Source organism: Pelophylax lessonae (genome assembly GCF_965119305.1).
Source record: "Pelophylax lessonae genome assembly, chromosome: 1".
NCBI classification, from domain to species: domain Eukaryota; kingdom Metazoa; phylum Chordata; class Amphibia; order Anura; family Ranidae; genus Pelophylax; species Pelophylax lessonae.
In genome coordinates this window covers 650,901,174-650,919,166 of record NC_138768.1, presented here as the reverse complement: position 1 = coordinate 650,919,166, position 17,993 = coordinate 650,901,174, and the positions used below count along the sequence as shown (strand labels likewise).

The following is a 17,993-nucleotide window of genomic DNA, read 5'->3' as shown; positions in this document are numbered from 1 at the left end:
TCCCGGTGCCTCATCGGGACAGGTTTCGGGGGTTCTATTCCAATCTGTTCACCGTGCCCGGGAAGGAGGGCAAGGTACGTCCGATTCTGGACTTAAAGGCGCTGAACCGCTTTGTGCGGGTGCGCAAGTTCCGCATGGAATCTCTGCGGTCGGTGGTGGCTGCCCTGGTTCCGGTGGAGTTCATGGCTTCCATCGACTTGAAGGCTGCGTATCTTCACATCCCTAATTTCGAGGGTCACCTGAGGTTCCTTCGATTCGCCATAGCGGAGGATCACTACCAATTTGTGGCATTGCCCTTTGGTCTCGCCTCGGCTCCACGGGTGTTCACCAAGGTGCGGGCACCGGTTTTGGCTTTGTTGAGAGCCCAGGGCGTCTCTGTCCTAGGGTATCTGGACGATATTCTGGTTCGGTCTGCGACCAGCCAGGGTCTGGAGAAGGCTCTGTCCGTTACGATGCAGTCTCTGCAGGAGTTTGGTTGGACGATAACTTTTCCAAAGTCAGCACTGTGCCCATCGGTTCGTCTCCCTTACCTGGGAATGGTTCTGGACTCTGTCCAGGCGAAGGTCTTCCTACCGGACGACAAACTCAGGACTCTTCAGGAAGGAAGTCAGGTCCCTCAGGGACACTCCGTCCTCGTCCACTCGGACGTGCATGAGATGTCTGGGATTGATGGTCTCGGCTTTCGAGGCGATTCCCTTCGCCCAGTTTCACACGCGGGGTCCCCAAGCGGAGATCCTGTCCAGGTGGGACGGGCGACCGCGATCTCTGGATCCGGATTTCTTTGGGCAATCGCACCAGAAGGGTTCTTCTGTGGTGGCTCCTGTCCCCGCCGGTGTCAGGGGGCGAGTCTTTTCGTCCTCTCTCATGGACGGTGGTCACCACGGATGCCAGCCTGTCGGGCTGGGGTGGTGTTCTGGGCGTTCTGTCCGCCCAGGGAACTTGGTCGGAGGGGGAATCCTCCCTTCTGGTCAGCATTCTGGAATTGCGTGCGATGATTCTCTGCCTTCAACGTTGGCCGGACAGGCTGCAGGGCTGTCCGGTTCGGGTGCAGACGGACATTGCCACGGCGGTGGCTTACGTCATTCGCCAAGGGGACACCAAGAGGGCCCGGTTGGCTCGGGAAGTGGCCGACATTCTGTCTTGGGCCGAGACGCATGTCCCGGCGATATCGGCGGTTCACATTCCAGGGGTTGGAGAACTGGCGGGCGGATTATCTGATGCCGCCAGTCCCTGGACCAGGGGGAATGGCCCCTCCGTCCGGGTGTTCTCCAGATGTTGTGCGCGACGTGGGGTCTTCCGGAGCTGGACCTGTTCGCGTCTCGTCTGTACAGCAAGGTGTACAGGTTCGTGGCAAGGCCACGCGATCCTCGGGCAGACGCGTCAGACGCGTTGGTAGCTCCGTGGCATCAGTACCGACTGATGTATGCGTTTTCACCGTTTCAATTGCTGCCCAGGTTCCTTCGCAGGTTGGTCTCGGAACCAAAACACGGTGATTCTTGTGACACCGGACTGGCCTCGCCGGTCCTGGTACGCAGACCTCGTGCATTTGGCGGTCGACGACCCGTGGCGTCTGCCTCTTTGGGAAGATCTCCGGTCTCAAGGGCTGATATTTCGTCCTGCCTTGCAGACGCTGGCTTTGCCGGCCTGGCTGTTGAAACCGAGGCCCTGAGGGATAGGGGTCTCTCCCCTGAGGTCATTCACACTCTGATCGACGCGAGGAATTTTTTCCTCGGGGTAGGTCTTTTACCGTATTTCGGAGGCCTATTTTGCCTGGTGGGAGTTCAGGGGGTCTTCACCTCGCCCGTGGTCGGTGTCTGGGGTGTTGTCCTTCCTTCGAAAGGGTGTTGACAGCGTTTGGTGCTGGCTATGATCAAGGGTCAGGTGTCTGCGATGGCCGTTCTTTTTTCAACGTCCTATGGCATCTATCTCCTTGATTGGCACTTTTGTTCGGGGGCATCTGGTCCCTCCTAGGAGGGTGCCTCTGCCTCCTTGGGACTGGAATCTTGTTCTGTCCGTGTTACAACATGGTTCTTTTTTGAACGGATCGGGTAGATCTCGTTGTCTATGTTGTCCTAGAAGGTCACCTTTTTTGGTGGCGATCAATTCGGCTCGCAGAGTGTCGGAGCTGGCAGCCTGTCCTGCCATTGTCCGTATCTGGTCAATCACTTGGTTAAGGTGGTCTTGCGACCTAACCCTTCTTTTTTTCCGAAGAGGGTTTCGGAATTTCACCTCAATGAGGACATTGTCTTGCCTTCGCCTTGCGCGAAGTCTAAACATTCGGAGGAGGTGGTGTTGCACTACTTGGATGCTGTTCATGGCGATTAGGGTTTACCTAAAATCGTCTGAATCTTTTCACAAGTCGGATTCATTGTTCGTCCTTCCGGGGGTCCTCGGAAGGGCGTGGCGGCGTCGGCTTCTGCCGTCGCCAATTGGTTCAGACAGCCCGTTGAACAGGCCTATGCTTTGCGGGGAAAAGTTTCCCTTATGCCTGTGAGGGCGCACTCTACCAGATCTCTGAGTACGTCTTGGGCCTGTCGTCATGGGGCTTCTGTGGCCCAGGTGTGTAGGGCGGCGACTTGGTCGACCGTGCACACCTTCACTCTGTTCCACAGAGTGGATGTTCAAGCATCGGCAGATGCTTCCTTTGGCCGCAAGGTTCTTAGTGCGGCGGTCCCTTGGGGTCCCTGGTTTTGGTCCTTTGGGCTGTTTGGGATTTCTTTGTATCCCTGGGTTATTTGTTTTTTTCCTGGGTTATTGCTCCCGTTGAGCAAATTTTTTCTCGTGTTGCCCAGCTGGTTTCCTTCCTTTGGTAAGGTTACTTTCTTGATGTGGAGACTGCGTTGCCTTTAGGCGCGGCTGCGTTTCCCACCCCTCATGTTTGCACTGCTTTGGGACGTCCCCATTGTGAGGAATATGAAGATGGCGGCGACTGTCGGAGGACGTAAGAGAAAACTGAATTTTTGTAAAATCTTACCTGTAAAATTCCTTTCTCTGAGTCCTCCGACAGTCGCCGCCCCCGCCCCTCTTTTGGGGTTTAGGTACTCTACTGCTATTCCACTGAAACTGAAGCAGGAAACAGGAAGCAGGAGGGTATAGACTGAGGGGACCACCCCCTGGGGTGGGGATATGTTAAAAGCTTTAATATTGACATATTCTGTTGCCTAGCTACTCCTACGGAGCAAAGTCTAATACCCCATTGTGACGAATATGAAGATGGCGGCGACTGTCGGAGGACTCAGAGAAAGGAATTTTACAGGTAAGATTTTACAAAAATTCAGTTTTTTGCGATTTTTGCTTTTTTTTTTTTTTTACCAAACATATGTAGCATAAAACAAATTGGCCGAAAAATGTTAAAAAATTACTTTTTTTTTTTTTTGGGAATTTCAAATACCACCAAAAGAAAGCTCTGTTTGTGGGGAAAAAATTACGTCAAATTAGTTTAGGTACAGCGTCGCATGACCGCGCAATTGTCCGTTAAAGTCACACAGTAAAAAATCGCAAAAAAAACCCTGGTCAGGAAGAGGGTAAAATCTTCTGGGGCTTAAGTGGTTAACAGATCTAAGAAGAAAAAAATGGCGCTCAACCCCCCTTGCCTATTAAACAAAAATGTAATATATGGCTACTTGTTGTTGGATGTAGTGGCTGCGTTTACTTTTCAGGCAAAGAACATTTTCAGCAAGTACAGAAAATACATCTTGATCTTGCTAGAAATGCTGTGCCCTTGTCACTACTTGTGTGCCTATCAAAATGCACAAAGAACTTTGGGATTTACTAAAACTGGAGAGTGCAAAAACAAGTACGGCTGTGCATAGTAGCCAATCAGCTTCTAACTTCAGCTTGTTCAGTTGAGCTTTGACAAAATCTGGAAGCTGATCGGCGCAGCTCTGCATAGAAACCAGACTTTGCACACTCCAGTTTTTGTAACTCAACCCCCTTATGTTTACCGTGCAAACTACTAGTCTTTTCAATCCGCTATATAATGGAGACGAAGGCAATGGGGTTGATTTAGGCTCCATTCACATTTATGTGACTGATGTTGTGTGATTTCCATTGCGACTTTGATGCAACTTTGAATATCTGAGACTTTGGCTTTGACTGTCGCTCAATTGTCGTATTGATAACAATAAGATGCGACTTTTGAGTTTACATTGCAGTCCATGGCACTCAAGTCACATAAGTCACATCAGTCTCATCAAAGTAGTGCAGGACCCTTTTTTTAAACTTTGCAACTTTAAGTCGCATAGAGTTGAATGGCTTCCATTTAAATGCATGGTCTGCGACTTTGGACACAGTCTAACAAGTCCCACAAGGAGACTTACTTAAACTGAAGAGTGCAAAATCTGGTGCGGCTGTGTTGTGCATAGTAGCCAATCAGCTTCTAACTTCAGCTTGTTCAATTAAGCTTTGACAAAACCTGGAAGCTGATTGGTTTTCAGGCAGAACTACACCAGATTTTGCGCACTCCAGCTTTAGTAAATCTACTCCAATGTAGGCAAGCCATAAGCCACTAAATTTTTCTTTTTTTATTCCGTAAAATGAGCTGGGAAAAATAAATTTAATTTCCCTGAACCTCAAAAGCAGGAACGAGCGTTCTCCCTTGTTCACGGACCGAAACACAGTGTTAAGCTCAGCCACTATTGCAGCACTACTGGCAGGTGCTTACAATGATCAGCTTTTTTTTTGTGTAAAACCTTAATTACTAAAGAGAAAAACGGTTTGCTGTAACTGCCTAAAAAGTGTTAGTTGGAGTTCAGTTTATAAATATAGCTAAATCTGCTAGTACATCTAACATTCCCCTCCCCCAAGACAATGCTGCTATCCAAAGGTGACGCTTTTTCCTTCTTTATTCAGAGTGTAGACCCTATAATACAGGAGGTGTTACTAGCCAGGTCACCAGGTAGCAGCAGAGGGAAAAAGTCTAAAAAAACGAATGCAGCCACCACTTCTAAGGATTGATAAAGTGCAATATATTGCATTTTTGGTTTTGGGTTTAATACCGCTCTAAATGAGTTGTAAAGTCAGAAGGTTTTTTTTATCTTAATACATTCTATGTACTAGGATAAAAATCATTCTGTTTGCAGCAGCCTCCCTCAGCCCCCCCTAATACTTACCTGAGCCCCAGCGATGTCCATGAGTCCCTCGGCCGTCCGGGACTCTCCTTCCTGATTGACTGAGACACAGCAGTGCTGCCATTGGCTCCCGTGGCTATCAAAGATAGTTAGCCAAACAGTAGCTCTGTGTCTGAATGGACACACAGCTGCAGCTTGGCTCGGGTGCCCCCTTAGAAAGCTGCTTGCTGTGGGGGCACTTGACAGGAGGGAGGAGCCAGGAGAGCCGAAGAGGGACCCGAGGAGAACCAACTGCACAGAGGAGGTGGTAAGTAGAACATGTTTGTTATTTAAAAAAAGACATTTTACAATCCAGCAGGAATAGTAAAGACCATAAAGTGTGTCAGGGGAGACTAGAGACTTGTATTATGGTATGAGCAAATATGCTTGTATATTGTTGGGCTTTCAAACCATCCCATAAACATTGCGTGCATAGATGAATAGTAACACGGGAACAATGCTGTTGATTATATATGCATTTAAAAAGGCAGGTAGTGCAGTGTGACTGCTGGCTGTACGTGTGTGTGTGTGTGTGTGTGTGTATGCAGGGCCGCCATCAGGGGGGTACAGCCCATACAGATGTAGGGGGCCCGGGCGTCCCGAGGGGCCCAGTCTTGAGGGATGCCCGGACTCCAAGGTGACACCTCCCCTTTTTTCCTTTCCTCCCCTACACTGGCAATGCTGCAGTGGCTCCTGACTCCCAGCCTCCCGCTGGCTTCCACTGTCGAAATTATTGGTTGCTAGGACCGCCTGGCATCCTAGCATTCAATTATATGCGTTCACAGGCCCGGGCAGAGGAGGAGGATGTAACTTGGTGGTCAGGCCTGGGGGCCCAGGCCTACAGCTGTGTAAGGGGCCCCAACATTTCTGATGGCTGCCCTGTGTGTATGTGTGTATATATAATATATATATATGTATATGCCATATACATGCCATGTGCCACCCTCTTATCTTCTGGTGTCATCAGGAAGCTGGCTGTGTTTTCCAGGTTCCTTAAACTGTCCACCTGATGTTTGGTGGCACATGTGCAGTGCGGCAGAGATGGACCACAGGCCCCCCCCCCCATGAGTGTCTCAGGTGGCTTGGGATACAGTGTCATTCTCACCTGTGTAATAAACCTCAAAGTGTAGGGCAAGGGCCCGCGAATAATATACCTAACCAAAAAAAAGAAAAGTAATATCCAATTGTAGAACAGGATTAGGGTAGGGAGGGAGAAGCGTAAAGTCATAGATAGGAGTGAAGGTCTGCTTTTAGTACAGTTGATGTCTGGCTTTGAGGGCAAGCAATGCAGATATGCTGATGCAAATGTGCATAAATACAGTTTGTATGATCATCTGGATTTATAACAAAAGATCGCTAACAGGACAGCTGGCTCTCAGAAAATGAAATCCTCCCATCCCTCTGGAAGGAGAATGATGTTGGTGACTATCTAAACATGGATACACAATAAATGGTCCCAGATGGCTGCTGTACTGATGGGGTGCCACAAGGACAGGAAGGGATGGGATAGCTGTATGATAGGAGAAAACCAAAAACAACTTAAGTATATTTAGTAGTTTATGTAAGGAATTATACAATGTTCTTGTACAATTGTCCTTTATATTTACCAAAACCATTTAAATATAAGATCAAACCTAAACCATGCTTTCAATTTGTATCCAATAGGCAGCCCCTTGCACTACATAGTTGAAGGTAAATCTAAAGGTAAATTGTATAATGTATGGGCAGCCTAACGTCTCAGATTTTTATTGTTCTGTGACACCTGCTTAGACATCAGGCAGGGAAGGACCTAATCAGTGAGGCTAAAAACAGCATAAACTTGGCAGGTTCTGACTCGCTCTGATGGAAATGAACAAATTTGTTTTGAGTTGAGCTTTCATTTTAACAAGTATGCGGAATGGGAGCTCAGACTTTTCACACTTCACTGGCTGCGTATTTGTTTTAGGTCTGATGCCTAGTATACACGATAAGAAAATCAGACATAAAATACCGATTTCCAAGCGATCGGATGATAATCTGATCGTTGGTACACAGCTTTCTAGAGCTGATCATGACCGTTCATGCAAAAAATATCGGAAGGGACAAACCTGAAAATGTTTCTCGTATAATACCAGAACTAACCGTTTTTGTTTCTATTCAGTACAGTACAGTTTTCGTCCAATCAGTGGAAATAAAAGAATAAATTGCCATATAATGTGTTACAGAGCTTCCAAAGTTGTATTCCGTTGTATGAGAATTTTCATAATCTTTGTATACCCCATTGGGTATTATTGAGACTAGCATGCAAAAAAACCCACAAACGGGTGTTCATTCATCCGATATTCTCATTGTGTGTACGAGGCTTAAAGTGATCGTAAACAATCACCTTGTAAAACAACCCATTCAGTTTAAAATTGAAATGAAAGGCACAATATTTGTGTATAGATATAAAAAGAAATATATATATATATTTTTATAAATCACATTCCCTCTGTTCCTTTCTTCTGTTCTCAGCTGCATAAAAGCTTGGGGGGGGGGGGGGAAGCAGCAGCACACTGAGCTTTTCAGTCAATGGCTGTGCAGAGGGGGTGTTTCAGGGCAAGTCTAATCATTGGAGAGCAGGCTAGAGAACTGACCACAGTGTATTCTCCTGCTTAGTTAGTGTGGTCAGTTTCTAATAGGTAAGCAGAGGTACTGGTAGGAGCACCAGGGATTTTGCATAAAGGAAGCAATCTCATACAAGTACATGGTACAGCAGGTACATATCAGGAATATGAAATGATGGAGGTAACAAACACTTTAAAGCTGGGATCCTCAAACTACGGCCCTCCAGCTGTTGCGGAACTACCCATTCCATGAGGCATTGTAAAACTCTGACATTCGCAGACATGACTAGGCTTGATGGGAATTGTAGTTCTGGAACAACTGGAGGGCCATAGTTTGAGGACCTCTGCAAGTTACTTAACCCAGGAACCTGCATTCACTATATCTGGTTTCCCACAGAACAGGTACATGCAATTATTTTAGTAATCCATCTAAATATCTTTTCTAATCAGCAGTATTGTGTCTTCTATTAGTGTAAGTTGAGCACTAGTTAAAGCTTGTAGGAGGAGATTTCATACTGCAATGAGCTGTCCTGTTATAATGCAGGACCCCTGACCCTCTGTCTGGACAGTGCTGATTGGCCCTGTCACTCTCCCAAGAAAGATAACACCCTCTAGCAATACACACCAAACTGAGCATGTGCAGAGTGACTCCAAAGGCTCTGTCTTATCCAGACTTGTTCTGGAGTCAGTGTAAAAAGGGAAGGATCAGAGAAGACAGGCTCAAACAGCCTTTTTACATAATACAGAGGAGTACGCCTTAGGTTCCACAGTGAGTATAACAAGCATGCTTTACAATGCATATACCGACTGTTGTGGGTTTAGTAACACTTTAAGTCCATAAATATCTTTGAACCTTCCTGGAGCCTGTACCTTCAAATCTCATCCAGCAGTGGTAGTTCACATATGTCCATGCTCACAGGTCCTCTTTCAGCAGTGCAGTAACCAATAGCAACCACTGATAATCCATCTGTCTGAGATTTGGTTATCGTACGCAGTCAGCTGCTTCCAATGGATACACAGGAAAGCCATTCAGGAAGTTATGTGTTTGCAGAGTGTGGCTTGTTTATTTCTTGATTAAACATTTCCTGACCCCCGACCCTTAAAGTGGCATGTCAGAGCCAGGGGCCGATTTTTGTGACAGTCTGTTTAGAGTTGATTGAAAGGCAGAAGCTGGCAGCAAAAGGATATTTTCATTCAAATGTTTATATAATCTTATGGAATTACAAAATGTAGGATGAGTAAAATCTGTTTAATACTAGCATGACTTTCAGCATGGTGGGCAAGATGGGCTTCATAATGTTCTAATCAGCTTGATCTCTAGATCCCCAAGTACAGGCTGCTGTGCTTTCTCAGAGATCTAAATATAGCTGTGACAACATGTATAGGATGAGCCTGGCAGTGTTGCAATAATGGGAGTGGTGATTATGGAATGTGACACCTCCTTTAATAAAAGGTATGTGTGTGTTTCTGCAGTATTTCAAGATCTTTTGTCCTGAAAAGTCCATGTGTTCCTTTAGAAATGTGAGCTGTATTGTGTGCTGCCGACGAATTGTCATTGAAACTGTCAGGCCTATCATACACGTGGCCTCCACAATGATACACAGTGGGGTTGGGCACTGGCAAACAACAGGTTCTGCTGATCCAGAATGATCTGAGGATTGATTGGTGAGGCCGAGGTGTGGGGGGGGGGGGGGGGTTTGAGTAGCTGGGAAGTGTGTGTCCTGGCTGGAGTCTAGCTATAAATATTTAGTACTATTATCAAGGTACTTGCCTTCTTCGTGTTATACAAATGTCAGCCATTTCCTCCTAGTCCCGGTTCACACTGGGGCAACTTGTCAGGTGACTTAGCCGCCTGACAAGTCGTGCTCCATTTAGTGCAACGGAACCGTTCTAATTTGAGCAACGCAAGTCGCTTCGACTTAGAAAAAGGTTCCTGCACTACTTTGGGGGCGACTTGCATTGACTTCTATTAGAGAAGTTGTTTGCAAGCCCCGCTGAAGTCGCGCTGCACAGGGCGGCTTCAGAGTCGGGTGACTTTGAAGCTGCCCCAGTGTAAACCCAGCATCAATCTCTCCTTTTTGATATATAATTTAACCCCCCCCCCCCCCCCCCCAAAAACAGGTCCCTCATTACTACACTGTTTGTTCTCCACCTGTTAGTGCAACTGGGTGCATTTTCTCTCTATGGAGAAATGGATCCCAGTCATTCTTTTGATCTGCTCAGCACCTGGTCGCAACCCACCCACATCCAGAGATTGGCAGTGGCTGGCTATGTGGGCATTTACTTGTAAAGATGGAACATCTGTAAGCAATGGCCATGTGAACACTTAGCTCATGATTGGATTCCAATGGAATCATGGGAAATGTAATGCTTAGTTTCTGCTGGTAAACCTGCTGGATGGCACATGTGCTGCCTGGTTTGATCCTCCCACTGGCACCTGGGCACTGTAATGTATTGATGATGTCACATGAAATAAGATGATAAATAGGGCTGAAACAACTGATCGATTAATCGACAACTAGTTGATTATGAAAATAGTTGTCAACTCTTTTCATAATTGATTAGTTGGTCAGCCAACTAGTAGTCCTGCATACAGAATGTACTATTTGTTTACATATCAGAAAATACAGTGCAATGCACTTGCAGCTCAGTACACCATCCATCCATACATCCATACATGTATGTAGATGGCAGAGAACTTGTGAATGTGTGAGGAGCAATGCCTCATGGGAAATGTAGTCCTGGGCAAGAGAAAGAACCAAGTGATTCTTAGTGCCGGTTCACACTAGGGCGACCTGGTCGCCTCCCATAGGGAAGCTGCGGACCCGTTCTAATAGGAGCGACACAAGTCACTCCGACCTTGAAAAAGGGTCCGGAGCTTCTTTGGGGCGACCCGGAGGCGACCGCCATAGACTTCAATGTTATGAAGGTCGCGGTGCGAAGTAGCGTCGCTGCAATGTGAACCGGCGCTAAAGGCAGAGGGTTTTTTGTTTTGTTTTTTTTACCTTGCTATAGGGACAGCACCGGAGGAGGAGGATCAGGGCTGCTCTGTGCAAAACCATTACATAGAGTTACATTACATAGAGTGGGTTAAGTATGACGAGTTTGTTTATTATTATTTTTTTTTTTTTAAACAACAACATTTACAATTCCTTTAACCACTTAAGATTTTACCCCCTTCCTGACCAGGGGGTTTTTTGCTATTTTTTTTTTACTGCGTGACTTTAACGGACAATTGCGCGGTCGTGCGACGCTGTACCTAAACAAATTTGACGTCCTTTTTTTCCCACAAATAGAGCTTTCTTTTGGTGGTATTTGATCACCTGTGCGATTTTTACTTTTTGCGCTATAAACAAAAAAAGAGCGTAAATTTTGCAAAAATATCAATATTTTTTACTTTTTATGAAATTCCCCCAAAAAATAATGTAAAAATCAAAATTTTCTAACATTTTTGGCCAATTTGTTTTCTGCTACATAGGTTTGGTAAAAAAAAATCGCAAAAAGCGTATTTTGATTGGTTTGCGCAAAAGTTATTGCGTTTACTAACTAAGGGAAAGATTTCTGTCATTTTTGGTGTGTTTTTTTTTTTTTTTTTTTTCGGTACTGCAACATTGCGGCGGACAGATCGGACCCTTGACTGACATTTTTGACACTTTTGGGGTTACCAGTGACATTTCTACAGTAATCAGTGCTATACATATGCACTGTTAATGCAAAATGACACTGGCAGGGAAGGGGTTAACTTTATTGGGGAGGGAGTGGTTGTGTGTCCGTAGGGGCGTGCTTTCTACTGTGATTGGCTGTGGCTACTAGTGTAGGAACATTGATCAACGGTCCTACATAGTAGAACCGTCTGATCACTGTTTCTACACAGGGGAGAATGACAGGCGGCTTGTTTACATCAGCCGCCTGCCTTTCTCCCTCTGTACCGACGATCTGCGAGTGACCGGCGGACATCGGGTCCGCCGGTCACACGCACTAACTTCCCTGTGAACGAGCCGCGGCGGGCGGGCGCGCTCTCGTCCACTATTGGCTCACAAGGAAGTGACATACGGGTACGTCACTTTGCCTGGCCGGGGCTGACCGCCGAAGTATATAGTCGTGCGGCGGTTGGCAACCGGTTAAGAGTCGGTTCACACTAAGGTGACACGACTCCTTATTACTTTGGGGGCGACTTGTGCATTACCATGCACCACGACTTCGGAGAGACTTCACATAATGGAAGTCTATGCAAGATGCTCCGAGGTCGCCCCGAAGTAGTACAGGACCCCTTTTCTACGTTGGAGTGACTTGTGTCACTCCTATTAGAACGGGTCCTGTAGTGGTCAATGGACCGCGAGGGACCGCGACTTGTCAGGCTGACAAGTCGTGCTAGTGTGGACCGGGTCTAAGGGCTCTGTGCAGGGAAGATCAGCATCTGAACCCAGAGAGGCTGATAGACTAGAGCGGCGGTCACTAAATGGCGGCCCACGGTCCATTGGCGGCCCGCGCGATGCTTCCGCCCGGACCGCGAGCCCGCTACCTAGGTAGAGACCTTCCCCTCCTCGCTGCGGCTCCCTCGCTCCCTCGCAGCCGGTGTCCTGTCGGGCTGCGAGTAGGGGGCATGACGTCACGCGCGCGTCCCGCCCCCTGCTCCTGACTGCGGCTCCCTCACACTCGGGCAGCGAGCTAGGGCGTGACACTATGTGCACGCCCCGCCCCCCTGTTCGCGGCTTTTGGCTCAGCTCCTGGCTGCAGTTCAGGACTTCAGGTATGTGGAGCACATTTTAGGGGAGAATAGCTGCACAAGCATTAGTGTGCGGACTGGCATATTTTGCCATATTTTGCCATATTTTGTTCTGCTCATTAAAGTGCCCCATAAAAAAAAAAAAATGTGCCCAACAGAGTGCTCCCTTGACATAAAATGTGCCCATCAGCGTGCCCCTTATTTTATGCTAAGGGACATGCTGATGGGCATATTTTATGTTAAGGGGCACTTTGATGGGCATATTTTATGTTAAGGGGCACTCTGATGGGCATATTTTATGTTAAGGGGCACGCTAATGGGCATATTTTATGTTAAGAGCAACGCTGATTTAAATGTTTTGTTTTGCCCATCAGAGTGCCCCCTAACATAAAATGTGCCCATCAGCGTGCCCCCTAACATAAAATGTGCCCATCAGCGTGCCCCCTAACATAAAATATGCCCATCAGCGTGCCCCTTATTTTATGTTAAGGGTCACGCTGATGGGTATATTTTATGCTAAGGGGCACGCTGATGGGCATATTTTATGTTAAGGGACACTCTAATGGGCATATTTTATGTTAAGAGCAATGCTGATTTACACGTTTTGTTTTGCCCATCAGAGTGCCCCTTAACATAAAATGTGCCCCTCAGAGTGCCCCCTAACATAAAATATGTCCATCAGAGTGCCCCCCTAACATAAAATATGCCCATCAGCTTGCCCCTTATTTTATGTTAATGGTCACGCTGATGGGAATATTTTATGTTAAGGGGCACTCTGATGGGCATATTTTATGTTAAGGGGCATGCTGATGTGCATATTTATGCTGTGGTACACACTGATGGGCATATTTTATGTTAAGGGGCACTCTGATCGACATATTTATGCTATGGGGCACACTGATTTGATAAGACATACGGTGACTACAATCTTTCTGAGTCAGCACCGACTTGAGATTCGGACCTCGGCCCAATGAAAATTTTAGCGACCGGACCTCCTTGAATTTTAATTCATTACCCCTGGACTAGAGGTAATATAAGGCATTACTAATACATTTTAAAGTAAACGTTTACCAGTATTGTGCATTATATTTAAAATTTCCCTAAACCTCTTTCAGGACAGCACCTTGAGATTTTATTCATGGAAAAAAAAAAAAGTCTTAGCTTTTAGTACTACTTTTAATATATTTTCCACCCTTCATATAGCTTTTTGTTTGACTCGCAGTTAAAATACCCTGCATATCTGGCTTCTGGGCATATTTATTATATACATACATGATACAAGATGTAATCCTTCATTTTCACAGTAAAAATTGTAATTATAATAGTGAATTATCTGCTGTTTTTGTACTATAAAGGACTGTTTATTTTATTTTTCTTTTACCCCCATCATGACAGGTGATAAAAGCATGCTGCTGCTGCTACTACTAAATCTTATGCTGCCCGTACATGTATTGATTTTTGGACAAAAATATTTGTACAAACATTATTTGTATATTCGTTGAATGGACGAGAGTTTGAAAATTCCATTTGCTTTTAACATTCAATTTTAAAATGAATATAACTTCTGAGCAAAAACCACATACACTATTTGAAGATTCCTTTGACCGAGAAGTTTTCTGTTCTGCTCCTTCAAATTTTCCTGTCACTGTGGTTGACAACGAACACCAAATGGACCCCACTAATGGTTAGAAAATCAGATGAATGTAGTTTGTGTATGGTCAGCATAAGTGACAGCAGGCGCAGGGAGCATGTATCAAGCCACCTGCCTATTACAAGGGAGTCTGTCATGAATGTTGTATAACAATACAGTCTGAAAATTCGGAAAGGTTTTTTTTATTTATTTTTTTAAAAATAACAAACATGTTCTACTTAAGCGGTTGTTCGGTCATCTATTCAAAAATGAAGGCCGCAACTGCAAAAACTGTAGCTACTGACTTTTAATAATAGGACACTCACCTGTTCCAGGATCCAGCACTATCCTCACCAGGCCGGTGTTCCGTGAGAAATGCATACCCACGTCACTTCCTGTCAGGAACAGCTGAGCAGCGTAGCAGTGCGCATACTCACAGCCCCGGATACGTAATGGAACAGCTGAGCAGCGTAGCAGTGCGCATACTCACAGCCCCGGATACGTAATGGAACAGCTGAGCAGCGTAGCAGTGCGCATACTCACAGCCCCGGATACGTAATGGAACAGCTGAGCAGCGTAGCAGTGCGCATACTCACAGCCCCGGATACGTAATGGAACAGCTGAGGAGCGGACTAGTGCGCATGCACGGAGGGTATGAAATGATCACGGCAGTGTGTGTAACGCGGCGGTTACATTAAAACAGCTGTGCTGCAATATGAGTCATCTCCGCTCGTGTCCCTGTCACTTCCCTGATCTAGGCTAGTAAATATAAAAGCGGCGGCGGGTGTATGAAATCCAAATGAACAGAGATCTCGGCTCCGTGATTTATCTTTTCATACACCCGCCGCCGCTTTTATATTTACTAGCCCAGATCAGGGAAGTGACAGGGACACGAGCGGAGATGACTCATATTTCAGCCGAGCTGTTTTAATGTAACCACCGCGTTACACACACTGCCGTGATCATTTCATACCCTCCGTGCATGCGCACTAGTCAGCTCCTCAGCTGTTCAATGACGTAGTGGTGACATGGGTGCACCGGAAGTGACGAGGGTAGGCATTTCTCACGGGTAGGTTTTTTTCACAGAACACCGGTTTCTTCACCAGGCCTCTGTCCCCGAGCCGGCTGGGCAGCTGGCTGAGACCCAGAAGGCTGTGGGGGAAGCAGGAGGGAAAGTGGATGAACCGGTACCTGTCAAAACCAGGTACAAAAAAATGATGAGCCAAATGTGAATGAGGAGGAAAAGCAGAACTTCTCTATTTGGTGTAATTTCCGCTTTACCTGCTTCATGGAAGGCAGCCCAGATCCTTCCCTCTGGGGTCCCCTGCATGCGCACCTGGCTCCTCCCCTCCCTATTGAGTTCCCCAATAGCAAGCCACTTGATATGGGGGCATACGTAAAGGGCTCACTTCGGAGTCGGCTCTTTCTCCATTGACACACAGAGTGGGACTCAGCCCCACCCCCTGCTCCCTCCTCACAGGCTGTGATTGGTCATGTTCAGGCAAGTATTTGGGGGGGGGGGGGGGAGTTGCACACAGAATGTTTGTTACCTTAGGCTTCATGTACACGGGACGTTTTTAAAAAGTCCTTTGAATGCTGGAATTTAAAGGACGTTTAAAACGTCCGTTGTGTCGCGTTTGCACCCGCGTTTAGAACCGTTTCTAGAGGTCAAAAAATCATTCCCCTTTTAAAATGGAAAAACTCGAGCGTTTTTGCATTTGAAACGCCGGGAAACACCCGTTCGAACGCAAATAATTGCTTTCCAAAAAACGTCACTGAACTCAACTGCCTGCAAATGACTGTGAACGATTGTGCAGTGCCCCCCCCCCCCATACTTACCAGCAAACAGATTTATTACTTTAATGCAGAGTGCATTATTAAAGTGGTTCTAAAGGCTGATGGTTTTTTAGCTTTATGCATGTTGGTGAAAAAAAAAAAAAAAAAACACAATTGTGCAGCTCCCCCACCAATAATTAGCCTGATCTTAATCCAGCAAACAGATTTATTACCTTAATGCAGAGTGCATTATTAAAGTGGTTCTAAAGGCTGAATTTTTTTTTAGCTTTATGCATGTTGGTCAAAAAAACAAAAACCTTTTTTATTGTGCTGCTACCGCCCTCAGCTCCCCCTAATACTTACCTAAGCCTAATTTCGATCCAGTAACGTGCATGAGAGCAGCAGCTCTCCCGGGTCTCTGCCTCCTCCTTAGGATCACTTGACTCCCACAGCTGTCAATTACAGCCAGTGATGAGGAAGCTCAGGGCTGAGCTGCTCTGTGTCTTGTGTACACAGAGTGGGGCTCAGGAGGAAGCGCACACTAGTACCCCCATAGTAAGTGGCTTGCTATGGCAGCACTCGGCAGAAGGGAGGGGCCGCGAGCGCCAACGGGGGACCGGAGAAGAGGAGGATCTGGGTTGCTCTTTGCAAAACCACTGCACAAAGCAGTTAAGAATGATGTGTTTTTTTCTTTTTTTTTCTTTGTACCTTTTTACAAACACATTAAGGTAAAAACCTACCTTCACAATCACTTAAAGTAAACATTGAAGTGATTCCTATCACTTGTTAAAGCCTAAGTGCAGCCAGATGCAGAAATGGCACAAGGGACATAACTTCTAGTTGGTAGGATGTTTCTCTTGTGTTGATTCCTCTTTTGTTTGTGAAATTTTTTTTGCTAGCTACTCCACTCATAGAAGCCATACAGCATCTATAAATGAAGCAGGATCTGTGAATGGGTGGGGAATCATTTGCCTGTCATTTATTCATAGAGGCTGTAGTACAACTTCTATGAATGGGGCAGCTGGGTGGCAAGGGTGGATCTTGATGCGATAAAGTGGCAACTTGTTAGTTGTATTAACCCCTGCCGCACCGGAAGTGGAGGGGCAGGACAAAGGAAGATTTTCACTAACAGAAGTTGATTCAGTACAAGGAACACATTCTACTGCTGTAAATTATGCTGTCCCTTGTGCTGATATATATTTGTGATGTTGGCTGCATTTAGGCTTTAATTACAGTATTCTAGTATTATGCCTGTGCACGCTCTGTGATTTGATGTTTCTGTGTTTGTCTTCTTTACAGCACCCGTTCGTCATATGTCAGCCAGCAGTGTGCCAGGCTCTTCTGGTGAAGCTCTGCCTTATTACCTGCTTGTTGCTGTATCTGTAGCTGGTGGAGTAGCATATGTAAGTATTTTTTTTTTCTCTGCATTGTTTGCTTATTTTATATCTCAGAGAAATCATAGCTAATTTAAAAAGTCAGTGCCGATTCACACTTGTGCGATGCGGGAACGCTGCGAATATGCAGCCTGTTCCCACATCGCATCCACACATCTGGCAGTTCACACTGCCATATGCGATACGCAGGGCGTATCAATTAAAAGTTAATGACACCCCCAGTTGCGATCGCATATCGCAGTGCGATCTGCATGTACGCACAGAATCTGATCGCACAAGTGTGAACCACTGTGCGATCCGATTCTACTGCGGCTCAAAAAAAGCCTCGTGCGTGTTTGGTGCGGATACAGTACGAATTCAGCCATAGAAAGTGTATGGCTGAACTCGCATCCGCACATCAGATCGCATGTAATTTGGAGCAGTGCGCTCCGAATTACATGCGATCTCCGCAAACGTGGAAGTGTGAACCGGCACTTAAAGCCCATACTACTCTAGCTGTATCCTTGCTGATCTTGTTTCTGTTGTAGGCATACCGAACTGTGAACAGAGACAGAGCCCGCTCCCATGACCGCCATGAGTACATTGAAACGCAAGTGAAACCCCGGTTAGGCTCACTTAGAGGTAAGATCAAACTTGAATACAGATAAGCTGTGCTGTGGTATTTTTGAAATATAGCAAAGAGAAAGTAAAACTATTTGTTTTAGGTAGTGTTAGAGCCCATTCACACTAGCACGACTTGTGAGGCGACTTGTGTAGCCCCAGGTCGCTTGACAT

The 17,993-nt window shown here is 46.2% G+C and overlaps 1 protein-coding gene across 1 annotated transcript in view; it reads left to right on the top strand.

Annotated features, from left to right (window-relative positions):
* The window catches only part of MGARP (mitochondria localized glutamic acid rich protein), a 93,322-nt gene that overhangs the window by 6,092 nt on the left and 69,237 nt on the right, over window positions 1–17,993 (top strand). Inside the window, exons 2-3 of the mRNA XM_082263674.1 lie at window positions 17,125–17,228; window positions 17,747–17,840. Of these exons, the coding sequence (XP_082119800.1) occupies window positions 17,125–17,228; window positions 17,747–17,840 (198 nt within the window). The remainder of the gene's footprint in view (window positions 1–17,124; window positions 17,229–17,746; window positions 17,841–17,993) is intronic.